This window comes from Pagrus major, chromosome 15, assembly GCF_040436345.1.
Source record: "Pagrus major chromosome 15, Pma_NU_1.0".
Classification (NCBI taxonomy): Eukaryota; Metazoa; Chordata; class Actinopteri; order Spariformes; family Sparidae; genus Pagrus; species Pagrus major.
In genome coordinates this window covers 17624449-17641093 of record NC_133229.1, presented here as the reverse complement: position 1 = coordinate 17641093, position 16645 = coordinate 17624449, and the positions used below count along the sequence as shown (strand labels likewise).

General features: G+C 40.8%; 1 protein-coding gene across 1 annotated transcript; it reads right to left on the bottom strand.

The window, feature by feature from the left end:
* Positions 1-777: 777 nt before the first annotated feature.
* On the bottom strand, positions 778-16599 carry papolg (poly(A) polymerase gamma). Its single transcript, XM_073481710.1, has 24 exons — positions 16495-16599; positions 15558-15716; positions 15211-15277; positions 15016-15097; positions 13268-13377; positions 12327-12380; positions 11521-11632; positions 11192-11281; positions 10787-10925; positions 10577-10649; positions 8531-8651; positions 8177-8261; positions 7726-7779; positions 7367-7486; positions 6904-7013; positions 5668-5789; positions 5394-5551; positions 5088-5188; positions 4774-4976; positions 4585-4662; positions 4432-4491; positions 4222-4325; positions 4012-4112; positions 778-3061 (listed from the first exon to the last, which is right to left on the bottom strand). The coding sequence occupies exons 1-24, from the start codon at positions 16509-16511 to the stop codon at positions 2886-2888; spliced, it is 2496 nt and encodes an 831-aa protein (XP_073337811.1). The 5' UTR covers positions 16512-16599; the 3' UTR covers positions 778-2885.
* Positions 16600-16645: the final 46 nt, after the last annotated feature.

The window sequence follows — 16645 nt, the reverse complement described above, 5'->3', positions numbered from 1 at the left end:
GAGGTTTTCAAGCTGCAGATGTAGGGGGACCCAGCAGGAGATGCTGGTGGGGAGTGGCGCCCAAATGGGCCACCATCAGCAGCCTCCCTGAACACCGGGCCAGGACCAGGACCGAGACCAGCGGAGGCTAGTTGGATGACAGTAAATGCTGAGGTGATTCACAGCAGCTCTGACCAGAGGGCATAAAGTGGGAGAGGAGCAAGAGGGAGATCCGGTGTCAGTCAGAGCCGACCTCCAGAGGCCTGTGCTAGAGTGAGATACGCAGGGTGGCATTATGATGCTGGAGGGGCCCCAGTTAGCTACCTAGCATGCTAACTTCAGTAGACATCTCTGCAACACAGTGCAAAGATGTCTTTGACATAACATGAACACTGGTATTTCTTCACATTCTGTTGATAACTTCATTTGTGAATGTTTTAAACTAAAATCCTTACATGTTGCACCTTTAACACATTCAAATCTAAGTGTTAATACAATAGCCTTTTTGAGGGGCAGGTTTTTTCTTGGCTAGGAGCAGTTGCAGAAAGTCAGTTTTTAAAGTTAAACAAATTGTGTCATATTTTAATTAGTGAGTTTTAAAAGGTGCAGGTGCCAGCAGTCTCTGGCATTTGTGTATTTAATTCCACATCCTAAAACAATAGTAATGAAAAACCTTTCTTGGGAACTATTTAAAGTTTTGTTGAAATGAAAAGTTCAGCATTCATGCAAAATAACTTAGCATTCAATGTAGCAACAACAAATGTGACAATGTATGTAACAAAGAACACAGACACAACATAGTTTTTAGGGGTTTAATGGGTGTACAGATTCATTTAAAGGAAGTGATAAACACATACAAAAATACCCTTTCAATACAATTTAGAAACCAACATCTAAATGACCTGTTTTGTTAAATGTTTCCAAACAGCAAAACATGAGTTGTCTGAAACAGAGTGGTGCAGATTTCATTCAAAAGAGACCTACCTGCTATGAATGCTATTAAAAAAAAGATCACATGGTACAAATATGCAAATATAAATAAAGTGATAAGAAAACCCCCAATAATGACGAATATGCCTTTTGAAAAAACTGTTCTCTGTACATTTAGTTGGGGAAACTGATGCTGGAAAAGAGCCTGTGTCCCAACTCTCTACCTGCTCCGGAGACGCCTCGTCAATATCACTTTATACTTTGTTGTGTACATATAGTATCTTCTGTGCTGAAATCAAACACAAAGTCACCCAGCTTCAGACCATAAAGATCGAGGGTTGGGGCCCAAGGCAGGAAAAAAGTTGTCTCCTGACCCCCCACCTGTGGCCCCAGGAGATGCCTTTTAAGAACCTCCACAGGAGGCGCTGAGGGTTAACACCCAAAATTAAGGGAATTCTGTCTCTCTCCGACACATAAACACAACCATCTATGCATGCACGCTCACACACAGTCAACCGTATCCGCATGCATACACACACACAAACTGCCACAACTCATCAAAAAGCTTCGAACCATTTTTTCCACTAAGCACCACAAACCCTTTCATGAACATGGACACAGAAACATCCAGGAGCTGGCTTCATCGGGAAGGAGCTTCTCTAGCAAACAGACCACAGTGAACTGGTGGGGGTGGGGGGGTCAAGCAGTATCCCTAGCCGTTTTGTTTTTGTTGTTTAGTCCTCCTGATGGACTAGAGGTTAATTTAAGGACCAAAATTCTTTGAATCACAGGTAAGTACACAAAACAGATATTCACACACATTCTTCTGACTGTCTAAACTGTCTGGCACTCACTTTTTACGGTCAACCACGCCATGAAAAGTAAGCAGAAAACTCGTCAACCTTTTCTTTTAATCCAAGACAAACAACAGGTGTGAAACTACACCGAACAGAAGGATTAGCGAAGCATTTTGATATGTTTCCCCCGATGTTCTGTGCTAATCCATGTAAGAGCTAAACATTAAATGCTTCAGAGCAATTTCTTAAATTACAGAAAATGCATAAAGTTTCCTGTTGTCGTAAGGGTGATTTTTTTTTTTGCTCTTACCGGCACCTGAGAAGCACTGATGTCACTGGGCGTCTATGATCACCTACACACTGCAAGTCCAATACTAACCTGGAGCCCTCCTCGGGTGGTCGTGGTGGTCCAAAGAGTCATGGTTGTGATTTCCGTTATATCCAAGCAAACCCTCAATAAAGCCTCCCTGCAACTGTATCCAAACCTATACAGTGTTTACAAAAAATATCCAGGGCTGGAGACAATTTTTTTGGACAAGCAATAGAGAAAAACAAAAAATTACAATTTTTTAAACTTTTTTTTCTTTTTAGATAAAACTACAATAGAATGGTCAAAAGACTTAACAGTGATCTTTTGCTTTTTTTAAGACAAAAAAGTTATGTACATCAACATTTACTGTACAGGTTTCTGTTTGGGAGAAAAGAAAAAAGAAAAAAAAAAAAAAAAAAAATCGGCATACACCCAAAGTGTGTGTAGCAGGCGTCGATAAATGTTCTGGGCTTTAAAACATGTTGACTGAAAAAAAAAAAAGGAAAATGAAAAGAAAAAAACAGCACATTTTCCATCTGTACTGTGGACACTTTTAAACATTGAGGGAGAAGACGAGTAAAAAACTGTCGCTTTAGTTCTCATGTCAGATATCTCTGTGGCTGCTGTGTTAAATGCCCTCCAGCTGTGAGCGTGACAGAGGGAGCTGACAACGTCTGGTTTGACCAAATCACCTATCCACTGGCAAATCTATAATCTCTGAAGATTTGAGGCGAGGTGTCTGTCCTGCTGCTTCACACTTGACCGACCTGAACACACTCCCTGTCCCTGTGTGAAGTCATCTTCTCGGTGTTTGACTTAACTGCAAAGCCCCACCTCTGTGTGTATGAATCCAGTCTATAGTTGTGTGTTCAAGCTATGTGGATTCTGGCCTTCTCCGTTTCCTTCAGCCTCTTGGCCTGCTCGTCCAGAGAGGGAGAGTGGGGTCTCTTGGAGGGTGCTCCATTCAGTGGGTCAGGTCCTCGGCTCACTAATGTGGGGATGGAGCTGCCTACAGGGGGCACCGCATGTTTGGCTGCCACATTTTCTACAGAGAAAGAAGAGGACAAGAACAGTGTATATTTTACATCGGTTTCTTTCAGTCTATGTAACTCATTTTTTTGTCTTGGGTAGCACTGTACTATCTATACTGTACTGTCTTGTTAGTTACACACTGTTTTTAAGTTGATTGAAGCTGGATACACCACTATTGCCCAAGCAAACTTTCCTTTCCTTTATATAGGGACAATAAAGCACATCTCATTTTATGATTTAGTTTTTTGACAAAAATGTATCTTTTGTTTCATCATATTTTAATTTGAGCCATTTGATTGTTTTACAAGCATTTTAAGTCCAGTTTTCATCAATTAAAATCTAGTTGCATTATTTTCTTGTATTTCTAATGCCGTTACCATGGGTACATATATGATTGGGGAATACTGGCAGGGATGGGCATCGAGAACCGTTTTCCAAATTGTCCGATCCATTGGAATGCCTCGGAGCTCATCAATTCCTTTCATTGATTGCCAGTGGATTTTTTTGACGGTTGTGCATTGCGAAACAATGAAACTCATGCATCTTTGCTGTCAACTCGAAACAAGAAGGAGTCATTGCGGAGAAGGAAAATTCCAAAAATCGGCTTCATTTCACAATGAAAGATGACAACAGTGTTCGTTGTAATGCCTGTAAAACGATTATTTCAAGTAAAGGTAGAAACACCAGCAATATGTAGAAACATGTAGTTATGTATTCAACACTGTACGCACAAGTGCCACTGCTTCCCAGTTGAGCACCACGTCCATTACCGAGGATAAATATCCTGTGTTAATCGCACTAATAACATTAGCACAATATATCTTTATGTTAAATAGGTTTTTGTCTCGTATTTGTCTTGGAAAAGAGTAGTCAAATATTTTTAACCATAGTTTCCCTTAACAAAATTAAAACAGGACAATAATAAAAATCTAAGAGATGAGCACATTGATGAGTGACACTCACTTGAGCCAATGACAGGAATGGACATGCCCTTTTCTTCACTGGCAGGAGGAGCGTCAGTGGTGAGCGTGCCCTCAAACACTGCGGGCTTGGGAGGTGTGATGCTAAATTAAAGTGAAACAGACAGGCCAAAACACACAACGTTAAAACATTAGAAGTTCAAATGACACCACTATCAATTGCTGTGATGCTGGGGGAACAGTCTGAGCTCACTTGTGGCGGTTGAGGGCCAGTTTGATGGAATTTTTCACGACACGACAGCTGTTGCTGGCCGGGAGAGGCGAGGAGGCGTCTGGCAGCTCCATGCTGGGAAGTCTCTGCAGTATGAAACAGCCACATTATAGATCGCCGCACATTCTCGTCGTTTAGTAACCAACAATCCAGGTATAAAATAGAGCTGATGGTTTATAAGGAATACACTACCTGTGTTCTTGAGGTATCAATGGTTGGAATGGGCTTAGCCTTTGATCCAGAAAGTGGGGTCTAAAAGTGAAGAGAGACAAAATGTCAAAACTCTCATTATGTTTTGTCTTGATTTACACAGTTAATTAGAAGCAGACAGTAAGTAGCACTTACAGTATTGTGTCCATCTCCTGTGCACAAGTCAGATGGTGGATATGGCTCTTTAAATGCAGAGTCATCATTGGACACCACCTACAGCAAAAACAGTACAACGTTACAACTTTCACTTTGCCTGACAGGTCAATTGCAATTGACACATCCGTGGTGTCTAAACCTGCTCTGACCTGAGAACACCCTCCTCACCTCTGTTTCTTTGTGCCTCTTGGCCAGGTCTTCTTCTGTAGGTGAGTGTGGTCTCTTGGCAGGAGCTCCATTGACAGAGTCCTCCAGGCCGTTGGGCTCCTCTTTGGGGCTGCTGGCGGCATTGGGTATCACGTCTCCGGTGAGCGGTGGTGGGGTGGAGCTGCTGGCCGGCGGAGAAGGAGGCTTTGCTTTTATTGGAGGCTCTTCATGAGGAAAAGGAGACAGATGAAGAAATTAGATCAGGATGGTATCATTTGACTTTACTTTTCATACTTAACTGAGTCGGTATAATAGTAACTAGAAAAATTACTCACTTGCGCCAATGACAGGGATGGACATACCCTGGTCTTGAGCAGCTGGTGCCGCACTGGGTGCTGGAGAGCCCTCAACAAAAAGCTGCTTGGGAGGGCTGACGCTGCCAAACGCATAGAAGAAAAAAACATTCATTCAGCATCATATGGTGGATTTGAGCCTGGTCACTGTAGTTAGTAATATACGACAAAGAAAAATAGATGAAAACATCTGTGGATATGAAAACAAAATACAATTCCAACACAAAAATCTATCAGGTAGAAACGGACAAAAATGAACTGCGCTTCGAGTGTTGAGGTGTATCTTACCTGTCATCAGTGTCGGACACAGGCTTAGAGGGTTTGGTGGCAGGGGAGCTAAAGGGAGTCCCTGAGTCTGTGTCTCTGGAGCTGTCCAGATGACTGCTGTCCAGAGAGATCCTCTTAGAGCTCCCCCCATTAGAGCTACGGTTCAACTCAGCTATGCTCTGCACAAAAGAAACAGACACACAACAGACAAAGAGGAGCGATATTAAGACGATAACCATGACATGTCTCAAGATGATTAAGACCTTGTTCCAATCTGCACAGGAAGATATCTCACCCTCTTCTTCTTCTGCACTAGTTCAGGAGGAAGGTACTGATGTAGCTGTTTTTTCTTCACGTGTGTTGCTTCGATCTTCATTCCGTCCTTCAGCATGTTGATGTTGTTAGCTTGTCTGTACACTGCAGAGAACATGTCATGTTAAGGTTTATTGATTACTATCAAGGATGTAAAAACATGTTTCTTCTTCATACAAGTGACTGCTGGGCATTTCCTCTATGTTGATGCATGAACACTTGATCTTGCTAAATAAACATTACATTCTTGTAGTAAAAAGAAGAACTTACAAAGAGGGCTTGGGCAATATGTTCCTAATGTAATGGTTACATATGTTTTTGCAATTTTAAACCAGGCAGTGACTTTTTCTTTCTCATCTTTAAGAGAAAGTGAATTTTGCTTTGAACCCAGGGAACTACGGCTTATCTGTTCAAGTAGTCAAATAAAAAAGTATCTCATACAGATTGTATTTTCTCTTATGAGCAAAAAGTTATATTACACGGGATTAGAAAACACATCCACAATAATTTGATTCATTATGTGGTCACCAAAGCAAAAGAGCAGAAAAAGCCTCTGAACACTGGGGCTGTCCCAGATACCATTTTGAGAATGACCTATGTATATTCGAAGCTTTGACTGCCCAGGGGGACACAAATTACAATAATAATCTCAAACTTGCCGCCATTATTTACTTGTATACTTTGCTCATATTTGTCAATCAGAGACAAGAACAGAAGGAGAGACATCAGCCACCGTCTCCCCCTCCCTCCAGTGAGCGTGTAGGGAGGGTTGAACTCCTGTTCGTCACAGCCCAATGCTCGTGGGACGGTGGCGGCGAATGCCTTCCAAGGATGCCATCCACTCATGAATACTTTTCTGAGCGCTTGTATCATGTGGACGCACGTGGTTTCTATGTTTCCAGGTTTTAAGACTAATTAAACACCGCAGAGGAGTTCCATTTCTCACTCTCCATTGGTCTTTTTCTAACTTCTACTTCCTCTTTAAAAAAACTGACATCGCAATACTGATTTTGACATCGATTACCTTTGCAACAGTAGAAGCTTTAAAGCATGTCGGTCAGCCCTACCAAACACCTGAACTTACTGCTGTTATTATAAATGGGTGATTATCACATTAATTAGCCAAACTGTCTAGTCATTTTATACATTTGCATTGTACAGAAAAAGTAAATATACTTGCTCCACGACCACCAACAAAGAGGGATATGGCAGGACCTACCAGTGTCTGTGAAGGATTGGATGTCGTACGTCAGGTCAATGTTCACGCTTTCTGCATTCTCCACTTTCTTGAAGATGATCCCAATAAACCACATGGACACAAAGTCATTCCTATTAAAGAAACACAAACACAGCAAAATGAAAACAGTTAGCTCATGTTTATTTTATGCTTGCTTTAGACCTTGCTGAAGAACAGGTTTGTGATGCTGGAGCAAGTAAATGGGGAAGAAATACACACACTCACAGTCCTCTAAAAGCTGCATGTCTGCCTAACAAGTCCCTGGCCAATAATGATTTCATGACTCACAGACTTGCACTAGCACAGTGCAACAGGCAACTTGTTCCAAGCAAAAAAAAAGTTGCCAAGTAGCCCACGAAAAGGTTTACTTAATGATTAGCAGAATTTGCTTTAAAAATCAGGAACTTCCTCCCTCAGCAGTTTGTATGAATAAAACAGGACTCACTCGCTGCGGTTCTCTTTGGAGCCAGGGAAGGACTGGGGGTTCACATGAGCCAGGGTGATGTACTCATTCCTCTCCAGGTTTCCCACCAGAACTCGGATTTTTGACTCAACCAGACCGATCCTGAGGGAAAACATCAGAATGTATTCACAGAGGTGCTGGAAACAACTTATCTTCACTTCTTTTAGTGAAGAACACATTCAGAAATTTAAAAAAATAAAGAAATACAAAAAAAAACCCCTCAGGTATGGTGCCGTCAGATGGCTGAGTCGAAATGCAATTTAAACACAATGAAGGGTGAGAGTGGTTTTGTATGATTTCACCTTACAGACCAAAAGGAAATCTAGTCCTTTGACACTCACCATTCTAAGTGGTTTTCTTCTGTGGACGCACTGGCAGTCAGAACGATGTAATGCCTGCAGCGAAAAACAGAAAATCAGACAAGTGTGGGAGGAACTTTCATAAACAAAATGAGTCGACCAAACTACTGACCACAGCTAGGATGAGTCAAATCTGCCCATACCCCAAAAGTGAAAACAATAAGTTGGTTGGGGGAAAAAAGCTTGCATCATCCAGTTTGAGTTTAAACTGCACAAACAGTCTATGCCCTTACAAAACTGTTAATGTCACACAAACTGTTGGTGGCTTAAGCCGCTTTCTGATATGAACTCTGGACAATGCCTGAAGTCTTCCCTTTCACACATGTAGCAAACAAAAGGAGATTAAACCAAACACATACAACTTGCATGTAAAGTGTCAAAGAATTGCAAGCAAGGAAACCGTGATTGCCATAATGACAAAAGCAACACCTACTTGTACTTTTGGAAAAAGTTGGGTGGCTCAAAGAGTTTGGGCCATTCTGCTTTTCCCTGAAGAATCTCATCTGTGACGCTGAGGCCTGTTCAAACCACACGAACGGATCGGGATTAACACAAAATCAGGATTAATACAAATCAGGATGAACTCATCAATCGACAGTTTTAAAAATGTAAACTAAAGATGCAGAATCATTCTTACCATCGACTCAGTAAGAATGATGTTACTCAGAGGAAGAGAAATGTACTGTGACCAATGCCGTTCACAGACAAGAGATTTTAAGGAACTTGAGAACCAGGTGAACAGATACTAAATTTTTCAGTGTTGCTTCAGTCGTGCAGTCTGTCATACCGTATTTGAACTCTTCGCTCATGATGGTTCGGGTTGATGTGGAGACGTTGTACGTGGAGTTCTGCTGGGGGTAGGCAGGCGTGATGATGGGCATCAGGTGGTATCTGTCAGATGGGTTGACCTAAAAAAACAACAGGGACCATAACTGGTTTCACCACAGAAAAGAAAATACTTTACCAAGCACACACACTATACTGAGAGTAGGGCAACATCACACCCCACCCACACGCACACACCAAAAGGCCTCATAAAACAGAGCACACACATCCACTGGGTACATCCCGACTCACTTTACCGCCTTCACGTTTCGCTGATTTGCATTATTTCCCTCAAGGAAACATATTGTGAAATGAGACGTGTTTCACTCTCAAATGTCATGTGATTTTGGCAGTTACTGATGAAGGCTGCACAGCTGGATCACCCATCAGAGCTTTGGCAGAAGTTATTAATGTAATGGGAATGGGACGTTCCCAAAAAGTACGCAGCCTTTTCACAGAGTGCTGTGCCTTTGTTCTACATCACTGTTCTGTATAAAAAAGGTATGAAGGCGAGATTTTGTTCCAGCAGCAGAGGTATTAACAGCACCAAATCAACTGTGTCAAGAGAGTGAGCTGGCAGGAGAGAAGTGTGACATTTTGATAATGTGTTAAGAGTGCGACCCACAACTGGGAGATTTAAAAAGCAATAGAAAAACAGCCGAAAATGTCTGGAAAATGGGGAGACAACACAAGGTCCGGGAGCTTCTTACCCTTTAAGCAGAGGACAACAAGGATACAACAAGGATGGTAAATCATTCTAATTTCCATGTTGTTCACTTGTTTACAAAATGCTGCCTGAGTATGTAAAACTTCACATTAGATGTAGACGCTGTTGCATTATATGTCAAGCCTTGGTGTAAAAAGGGCTAGCGAGTCACCATTATCTGTACCAATAATTTTAAATATTTCATTTTGATGTCCTCCAGCATGACAAGATATATTTTAAAATATTACATTGCACATTAAGCCTCAATATCGACAAACACCAATCCTGTATTTTGACTAGTGGACAGATGAGCCCTCTTACCAACAAGAGCCATTGATTGGTGAATATACATGCTTTGTGAAGAGCTGTTGGAGAAATGACTTTAACCCATTTCTGCCAGCAGCAGAGCCTTGACCACACAATTGTTTCTGCAGTGCATTTTGATGGGAATTGTTCGAATAGTCCAAATTATGATGAGCATTTATCATAATAAATAGAAATACCTAAAGTAATAATAATTTATAAAATTCTATTCAAAATGCATGGTGATTGTTGGCAGTACTGTGACTGAACGGAAACGACACCAATAGATAAATAAAATGTGTTTATTTCTGAAAGGACACTGCAAACATGACACAGCAGTTACAACAGCTAGAAGGTTTTCAAGTAAGGCTTAAGACCAATTTGTTTGGGATAAGTAGATTAAAGATATTATTATGAAAGACAATCAAAACAAATTTTTAGTCAAAACAAATATAACAAAGCCCTGGCCCAAGGAAAGTCATTCAAATGGATAGCTTGAAAAAGGAGGAGTGTCTAACAGGCTTCCTTAACAAATATTTACTGCACTGCACACAGTACTGTTATTTATCTGTACACAAAGTAGTGCACCAATTCAATTTAAACACAAATGTCAGATCTGTTATGAAATTTAATGCATTTTTTATTGTAGGGATGTGTCTGTCTAAAAAAAAAAAAGACGTCCCCGTGGGAAGTCTTCCTTGCTCCAAGCTGCTCTGGGAAGACTCCTCCGAGCAGAGTTAAGGGCATTGGAACTCATATAGGGGACTCGATCAAATTCCAGGTCACATGAGGACAGAGGAATGAGGAAACATGAAATATCAGAAAACAAATGTACCTATACTCTATCTGTTGAGCTAGGTTTAAAACACCAAGAAACTTTTCATACCTCAGCAGATTCCCTCTGTTCGGATAGTGTTCCCTGTTTGTGTACAATAATACAAAACGGAGGCATAACCACATTTTAAACATGTAGAGATAAAACACTGGTTTCATACTCACTCTAGGATCCCACACAGGTAGGTTCAGATTACTGTCCTCAGGCTGTTTCAATAGCACAGGATTTGGCCACTCCCTGCAGACAAGAAATGACTAATGTAGTACAATGTGTGAAGACTGAAATACAACTGACATTGCACAAGGCTGTGACATACTGCCACCAAGTGGAGCAGGACAAACATGAACTTCTAACTGCATGAGCTGCATTCTCACCATTTAGAAAACACCAAGAAGAACTTGTGGACCAGCGTAGCAGCCACAGCGTTTGGGTAGAGCTGGCAGGTCCTGGCCACCAGCATGGCCCATGACACTCCACCCAGAAACCCCAGCATGTTGGAGTAGATCCCACGTCCTGCAGGCGGAAGACGCATTACAATCAGGCAGACCAAAAGAGCACAGTGCTGGTTTGTGAAGTATAGACTAAACTCTAAACTGGTACCACATCTGTAGCAGGTAAATATCATCAACTACTCATAAATTTGTCACTGTCATTTTTTAGAGCATTTATACATTTGCTATACTCGCTCTCAAATTGTGAGAACTGCTGAACATGACTCATGGATGCGATAAAAGCAGACACACAGAATGTAAATGAAAAAAACATTTGAGTCGTCTTACGTTTTGCCCACAGTTTGATGGCTCTCAATGTCAGCCTGAAGTTTTCTTTGTTTGGCACCAGGTACAAAATTTCATCGGTCACTCGACAGCCTGTTAGGAAAAACATCAGAAATGTAAAAAACACTGTGAAAGGAGTTGTGCTCTCACAATTACGGTGTAAATTCTGAGTAAAAGTGGATTCAGATGAAAAAAAAAAAGACTTTGTTGTTTAGATACATAAATGTATACCTGCCTCAACTAGCTGCTGCCAAGGTAATGTACTATAATCTTATTGTACTATTGGACTGAACTCTGTATGTATGTAACGCAACAGAAGCCATGGAGCGTACCGTTAAGGCTGCGGATACACCGAATGTCCAAGTTTCTCAGGATGGAGTCTCCCCTCAGGTCCAGGTTGTCTGGGATGGACTGTAAGGCCAGTCTGGCAAAAAGCAGGTCAATCTACTCCGACAGAGACACAAAAGCAACAGAGTAATGATGAAACAGAGAATAAACTGGTCTTCATTAACTACCTGCCCTGTTCAGAGCAACTGGACTTGGTGGTTGTCGGGGTCACATACACAAGGGTCAACTAAAATACAGATAAAAATAGGCACAACAAGATGTTTTTTTGATCATAAATAGGCAGATGGGGGCAAAGCAGTATAGCACAGTCAGGCCACACTATTAAACGGTTCAGTTTAAGTTTTTATTTAGAAATGTCAATGAGGCAAAGTACTTCAAATGCAAACTACATCATGTACAGAGGTTTCAAATTTAATCAGAAACTGGAACAGTGGTTATGTCAATGCTCATCTCTGTCAGCCTTTTCTGTACATCCTTCTCTGCTCTGTAGCAGAAGTTGTCATGGACCTGAACTATTAACTGGACCACCAACCTGTCATATGCTTCATACCTGAGAAAACCTGTTTAATCTTTAAACATTTTTGTTTAATGCAAACTGGAAATCATAACCATAATCGTTGGCACAGGTATAGTAGCAGTCTATTACATCTGAGGGTCGTATCACTGCCTAACGCTACAAACTCACTACCTGTACAAGATCTGTCAAAATGTTGGTCATGTTATTTCTGAGAGGAGTGTATTTAGTTATGCAGTACCACTAAATGAAGGCAACGCAAAGTCAAACTCTTACCTCTATTCCGTCAAATTTGAATTTTATCACTGGCACAAAAGCGTCCTCGACAGCCTTGAAAAAGCACCAAAAGGACAATATCACCAACAAAACTTAGACATGGCGACATTATCAAAGACTGAATGTAACCCATAATGAACAACATGTGAAAATCAAGGACATAAACACAGAGCTTTCAAACTATAACATTCCTTAGACTTATAGTGTGGCGTTTGGAGACAGCTGACAACAGCTGTAGGTGAGGGTTGGTTCAAATTCAAACAACATGAGCACAGTGAGGAATGCGAGTCACTTATGGTCTCTTTAGGGACCAGGGATTAAACATCCAACTAAATTATCATTGTCCTTCTAAAGAAGAGGATTTATTTATTCATTTAATAACTCTGTGTAAACACTTGAACAAATAGCAGGTAATGTGATGATTTGGTTTAAATAAAATTTAGTGTCACAACAAACATAAACGTAAGGGGTGTACACACTTATTGGTGTTTATAAATATACACACCTTGGGAAATTAACTCTGTTTATCAGCAGACCTAACAACCCCATAGGGCATGCTCCTGGGTACTGCTCATCTACTGAGTTACATTATTACTCACTCTCGTAAAGCGTTTTCTTATATCTGTAACTCAGCAAAAGTGAACTTAGACACAGCAGTAAAGATGTAATCCAGAAATCTATACCAATGTTAGGAGTAGTACAGTGAACTCAGCTCTCCTACAGAGCTCTCCCACAGGAACACTAATGTATGCAGTGTGTTGCTCTTGCACCTTTTTCACTAAATAGTCTGACTGAACAGACTGAGTTTTCAACCTAAGGGATGAAATGGAGGCTTCCTTCATTGGGAAATGGCCAAACATGATGGTTACACTTTAAATGACTTGCTACACAAGACTTAGTTTGGCACCATTGGCCTTATTGACAAAATGTTAGAGACTCACCCTCAGGTCTTTGATCTCTTCGTGCTGTTTCAATTTCTCAAAGAAAGACTGGAAAAAGTCAGTTCTCTCTACGTGGCGTGGAGCCACACATAAGGCATCAATATCAGCACCTGGAAGAAACAGTAACTGTAAGCAGTGTTGCCCAGTAGGTTGAATAGTTGGTGACTTCAATAACAATCTACTAAGTACAGCAAACAAAGTGGCCTCATTCACGGCTAAAGAGAGTTCATGTGATAAAACATAATAGATAAACGAGAAGGGCAGCTCAGGTGAAGTGCTGCAACTTTCGAGTATTGTTTTCTGTGACGCTCCAACTGATAAATCCTGGCCCTGCTTTGGACAGTCCCAAAATAAAGTGTTGAAGGTTTTGATCTTAAGTTAAACCACACAACTGCCAGAAAACTGAAGGTCCGCTTCGACTCTCACCTCTTTTAAATCAAGGCTGAAGACCTGTTTGCCTTTCACTGAAGCATTTTCAAGGCTTTGAACTGTACAGTGACTTTAATTTTTAGTCTCGTCTCTTTTAAACCTATTCTATTTTAGCTTACTTTCCTATTTCTTAAATGTTTTAATGTTTTGTTTCTTGATGTCTAACTACTTGTTTTTCATGTATTTTAAATGCACTTTTTTTTAATGTCTTTTAATGTAATTTTGTGCCCCTGTAAAGCACTTTGAGTTGCCTTGTGTCAGAATTGTGCTCTACAAATAAACTTGGGGAAACTCGGGAATCACAGAGTAACTCTCGATACTTTGCAATACATTGCCTACGATAACAATGGTATCACAATTCAGCAATTCAGCAATACTTGATACATGGTGTCTAACTGAAGACCAAACACCCCTCAAAAAGGCAAAGGACGGGAACTATGTATTTATTTACTGCATTGTGCTGTCAATTTCAAAGAGTCAAACTGAAATGAAACACTGTACAAAACTGTAACCTGCCAAAAGGCAAAACAGTTCTGGAGTTCAAAAGGAAGATAACAACAGGAACAGCTGTCAGGTCAAGCTCTCTAATAACAGGAATGTAAAGTTGATGTGCTAGCTGTAGTCAGTCTCTCGCCAGCCTGTTCGTCTGTCTCGTTAACCTTGCCAGGCAGTACACAGCCTATATCTCTCTGTCTGTGTTTTATTATATTCAGTACCGAAGCTATGTCCCACATCTAGCTTTTACATCTGATTTATCCGAAAGTGCAATGTGTAAACAAAGCATCAGAAATTGATTAGGGGTTATATAACTGATACCAGTCAATGAATAGAACACCACCACCACTAATTTGGCAGAATGGGTAAGAACATCCATAGTTATACATAGATTAATGGAAAAAATGTATGGTTTAAGTATATCTATATCTATATATATCTATATATAGAGCATTGTATTTTGCTGTTATAGGTGTATGTTTTTCCAGTGGACTTTTACCTTTTCATCGCACTTTTGTTTGATGTTTTGAGTCTATAGTAAGCTTGTGTGTACCCAGCTTTCAGACCCCAAACATAGTCTCAATAGCAGAGGAATATGACAATGCCAGCCTCGTGCTTTAGCATGGACAGGGTGAACTGAGCTTTTCAAAAAAACCAAAACAATGACACATGCCTGCTTAGAAAGGGCTGAGTGCTGCGTGACACAACACAGGTGTTAAAATCTAATGTTGTCAGACAACTTCCTGGCATAAAATAGAGATTTAATTGATAATGTGGCAGCAATGAATGAAAGACTACAACGCAAAAATATCAACAAGTCATACCTTTTGTGTGCACGCCAAGTCGGTACGACCCAAATGTAAATATCTTGCCCCCAACACAGCTTATAGCTGATGGTGGGAGGTTCTGTAGAGGAGAGGAACATAAACAACAGAGTCAGTATCATGGTCAATGATCTTCACGTCGGCATAATAAATCACAGCTTTAACTTAGACAGCATTCAACACAGCAGAACCTACCTTTAACTCACTGATCTCTGCAATCCATTCTTTAACAAAGTTATTCAACTTCCCAAGAACGGCAAGTCTGAAAGGAGATACAGGTTTCAGCAGGTGCTTCACTCACAAATCAGCCCTTTTACTGAGCATGTAGCGGCAAAGAAAATTATAGAAATACATCACACATAGTCAAACTAGGTCGCTGTAAACATGTGCATTCAAGCACCAAGACATATACATTTAGTTACCGCAAAGATGTGAACACACATAAAACAGTGCAAAACATTACAATGAATGAGAAAAGAGGTTTAAAAGTTTACATTCAAGATTGGCCCAATATTTAAGTTGTGATTAGTGTCCAATCTCACCTATGGTTCAACTCCTCTTCATCTTCAAACACCCCAAAAGGCTTCATAGCATCACATAGCTTCTTGGTGTACTGGTGGTCTATTTCTCTTGGGGGTGCGAGGCTGATGGCAGAGGTGATGCCGTAGTGTTTCTGAGGCTGCTGCCCACCAGGCATGGTGCTGCGAGGGGCAAAACATGAAATGACAGTTGGCGATTACAACAAAACGACACTTCACGTTACTATATTAATGTTTTCATGTCATTGTCACTCAAACCCAATCTTAAATAAAGAGCAAGACTGTGAACTGACAATTTGTTTAGATACCGAACAAAGGCCAAGACAGTGATCAGCCAAAATGTGAAAGGTGTTATTCTTTGCTAGTTTCTGTTCCGCTACCTACTATGACCGCGAACCCGTGTGTAAACACAGGTTAGCTAGCGCTACACACACTGACAGCAATGCGCTTCATTCACACTACTTCATCGACTATTTTAATAAAAACTCCACAGTTGTACGTTATTACAAATCAGAAAAGTAAGTTCCCAAAATCTGCATAAACGTGTTTGAAATGTGCTCCTATTCAACCTCTGGCGGCGAACGAACATTAGCCGAGAGGCTACAAACAGGTTGGAGGCGCTAACAAATTAGCTAATTTAGCAAGTTAGCAAACGTTATTTGGCAGCTACGGAAGAACTGCCCCGCTTTCCTTTTAGACATATTTGAGAGTTGATCTCTTGTCAAACTAAGACAAGAAGTGAAATTCGTTCATTTTGTTGGCATATGTGCACCATAGTTACCCAACAACAAATAAGCAAGCTAGCTTACACACGGCGGCTGCAGGCCTTGTTTGGTTGTTGTGACAGTTAGCTAGCGTTAGCTTTTAGCCTATTCTTCAGGACTCTCAAACGCGGACAAAAACCGTCACAAACGAAAAACGTGGCACATGCACGACTTACCTCGACATTTCTTTCATGACACTCTAAAAAGCTCGCGCTGCTTCTTTCTGCTGTGAATCCGTAAAAAAAAACTAACAAAGTCGGCAAGTGGAAATGATAACAGCCTCGACCTGATTACAACAATGGTCACTTTTCAGAGAGCAGTTCAAAC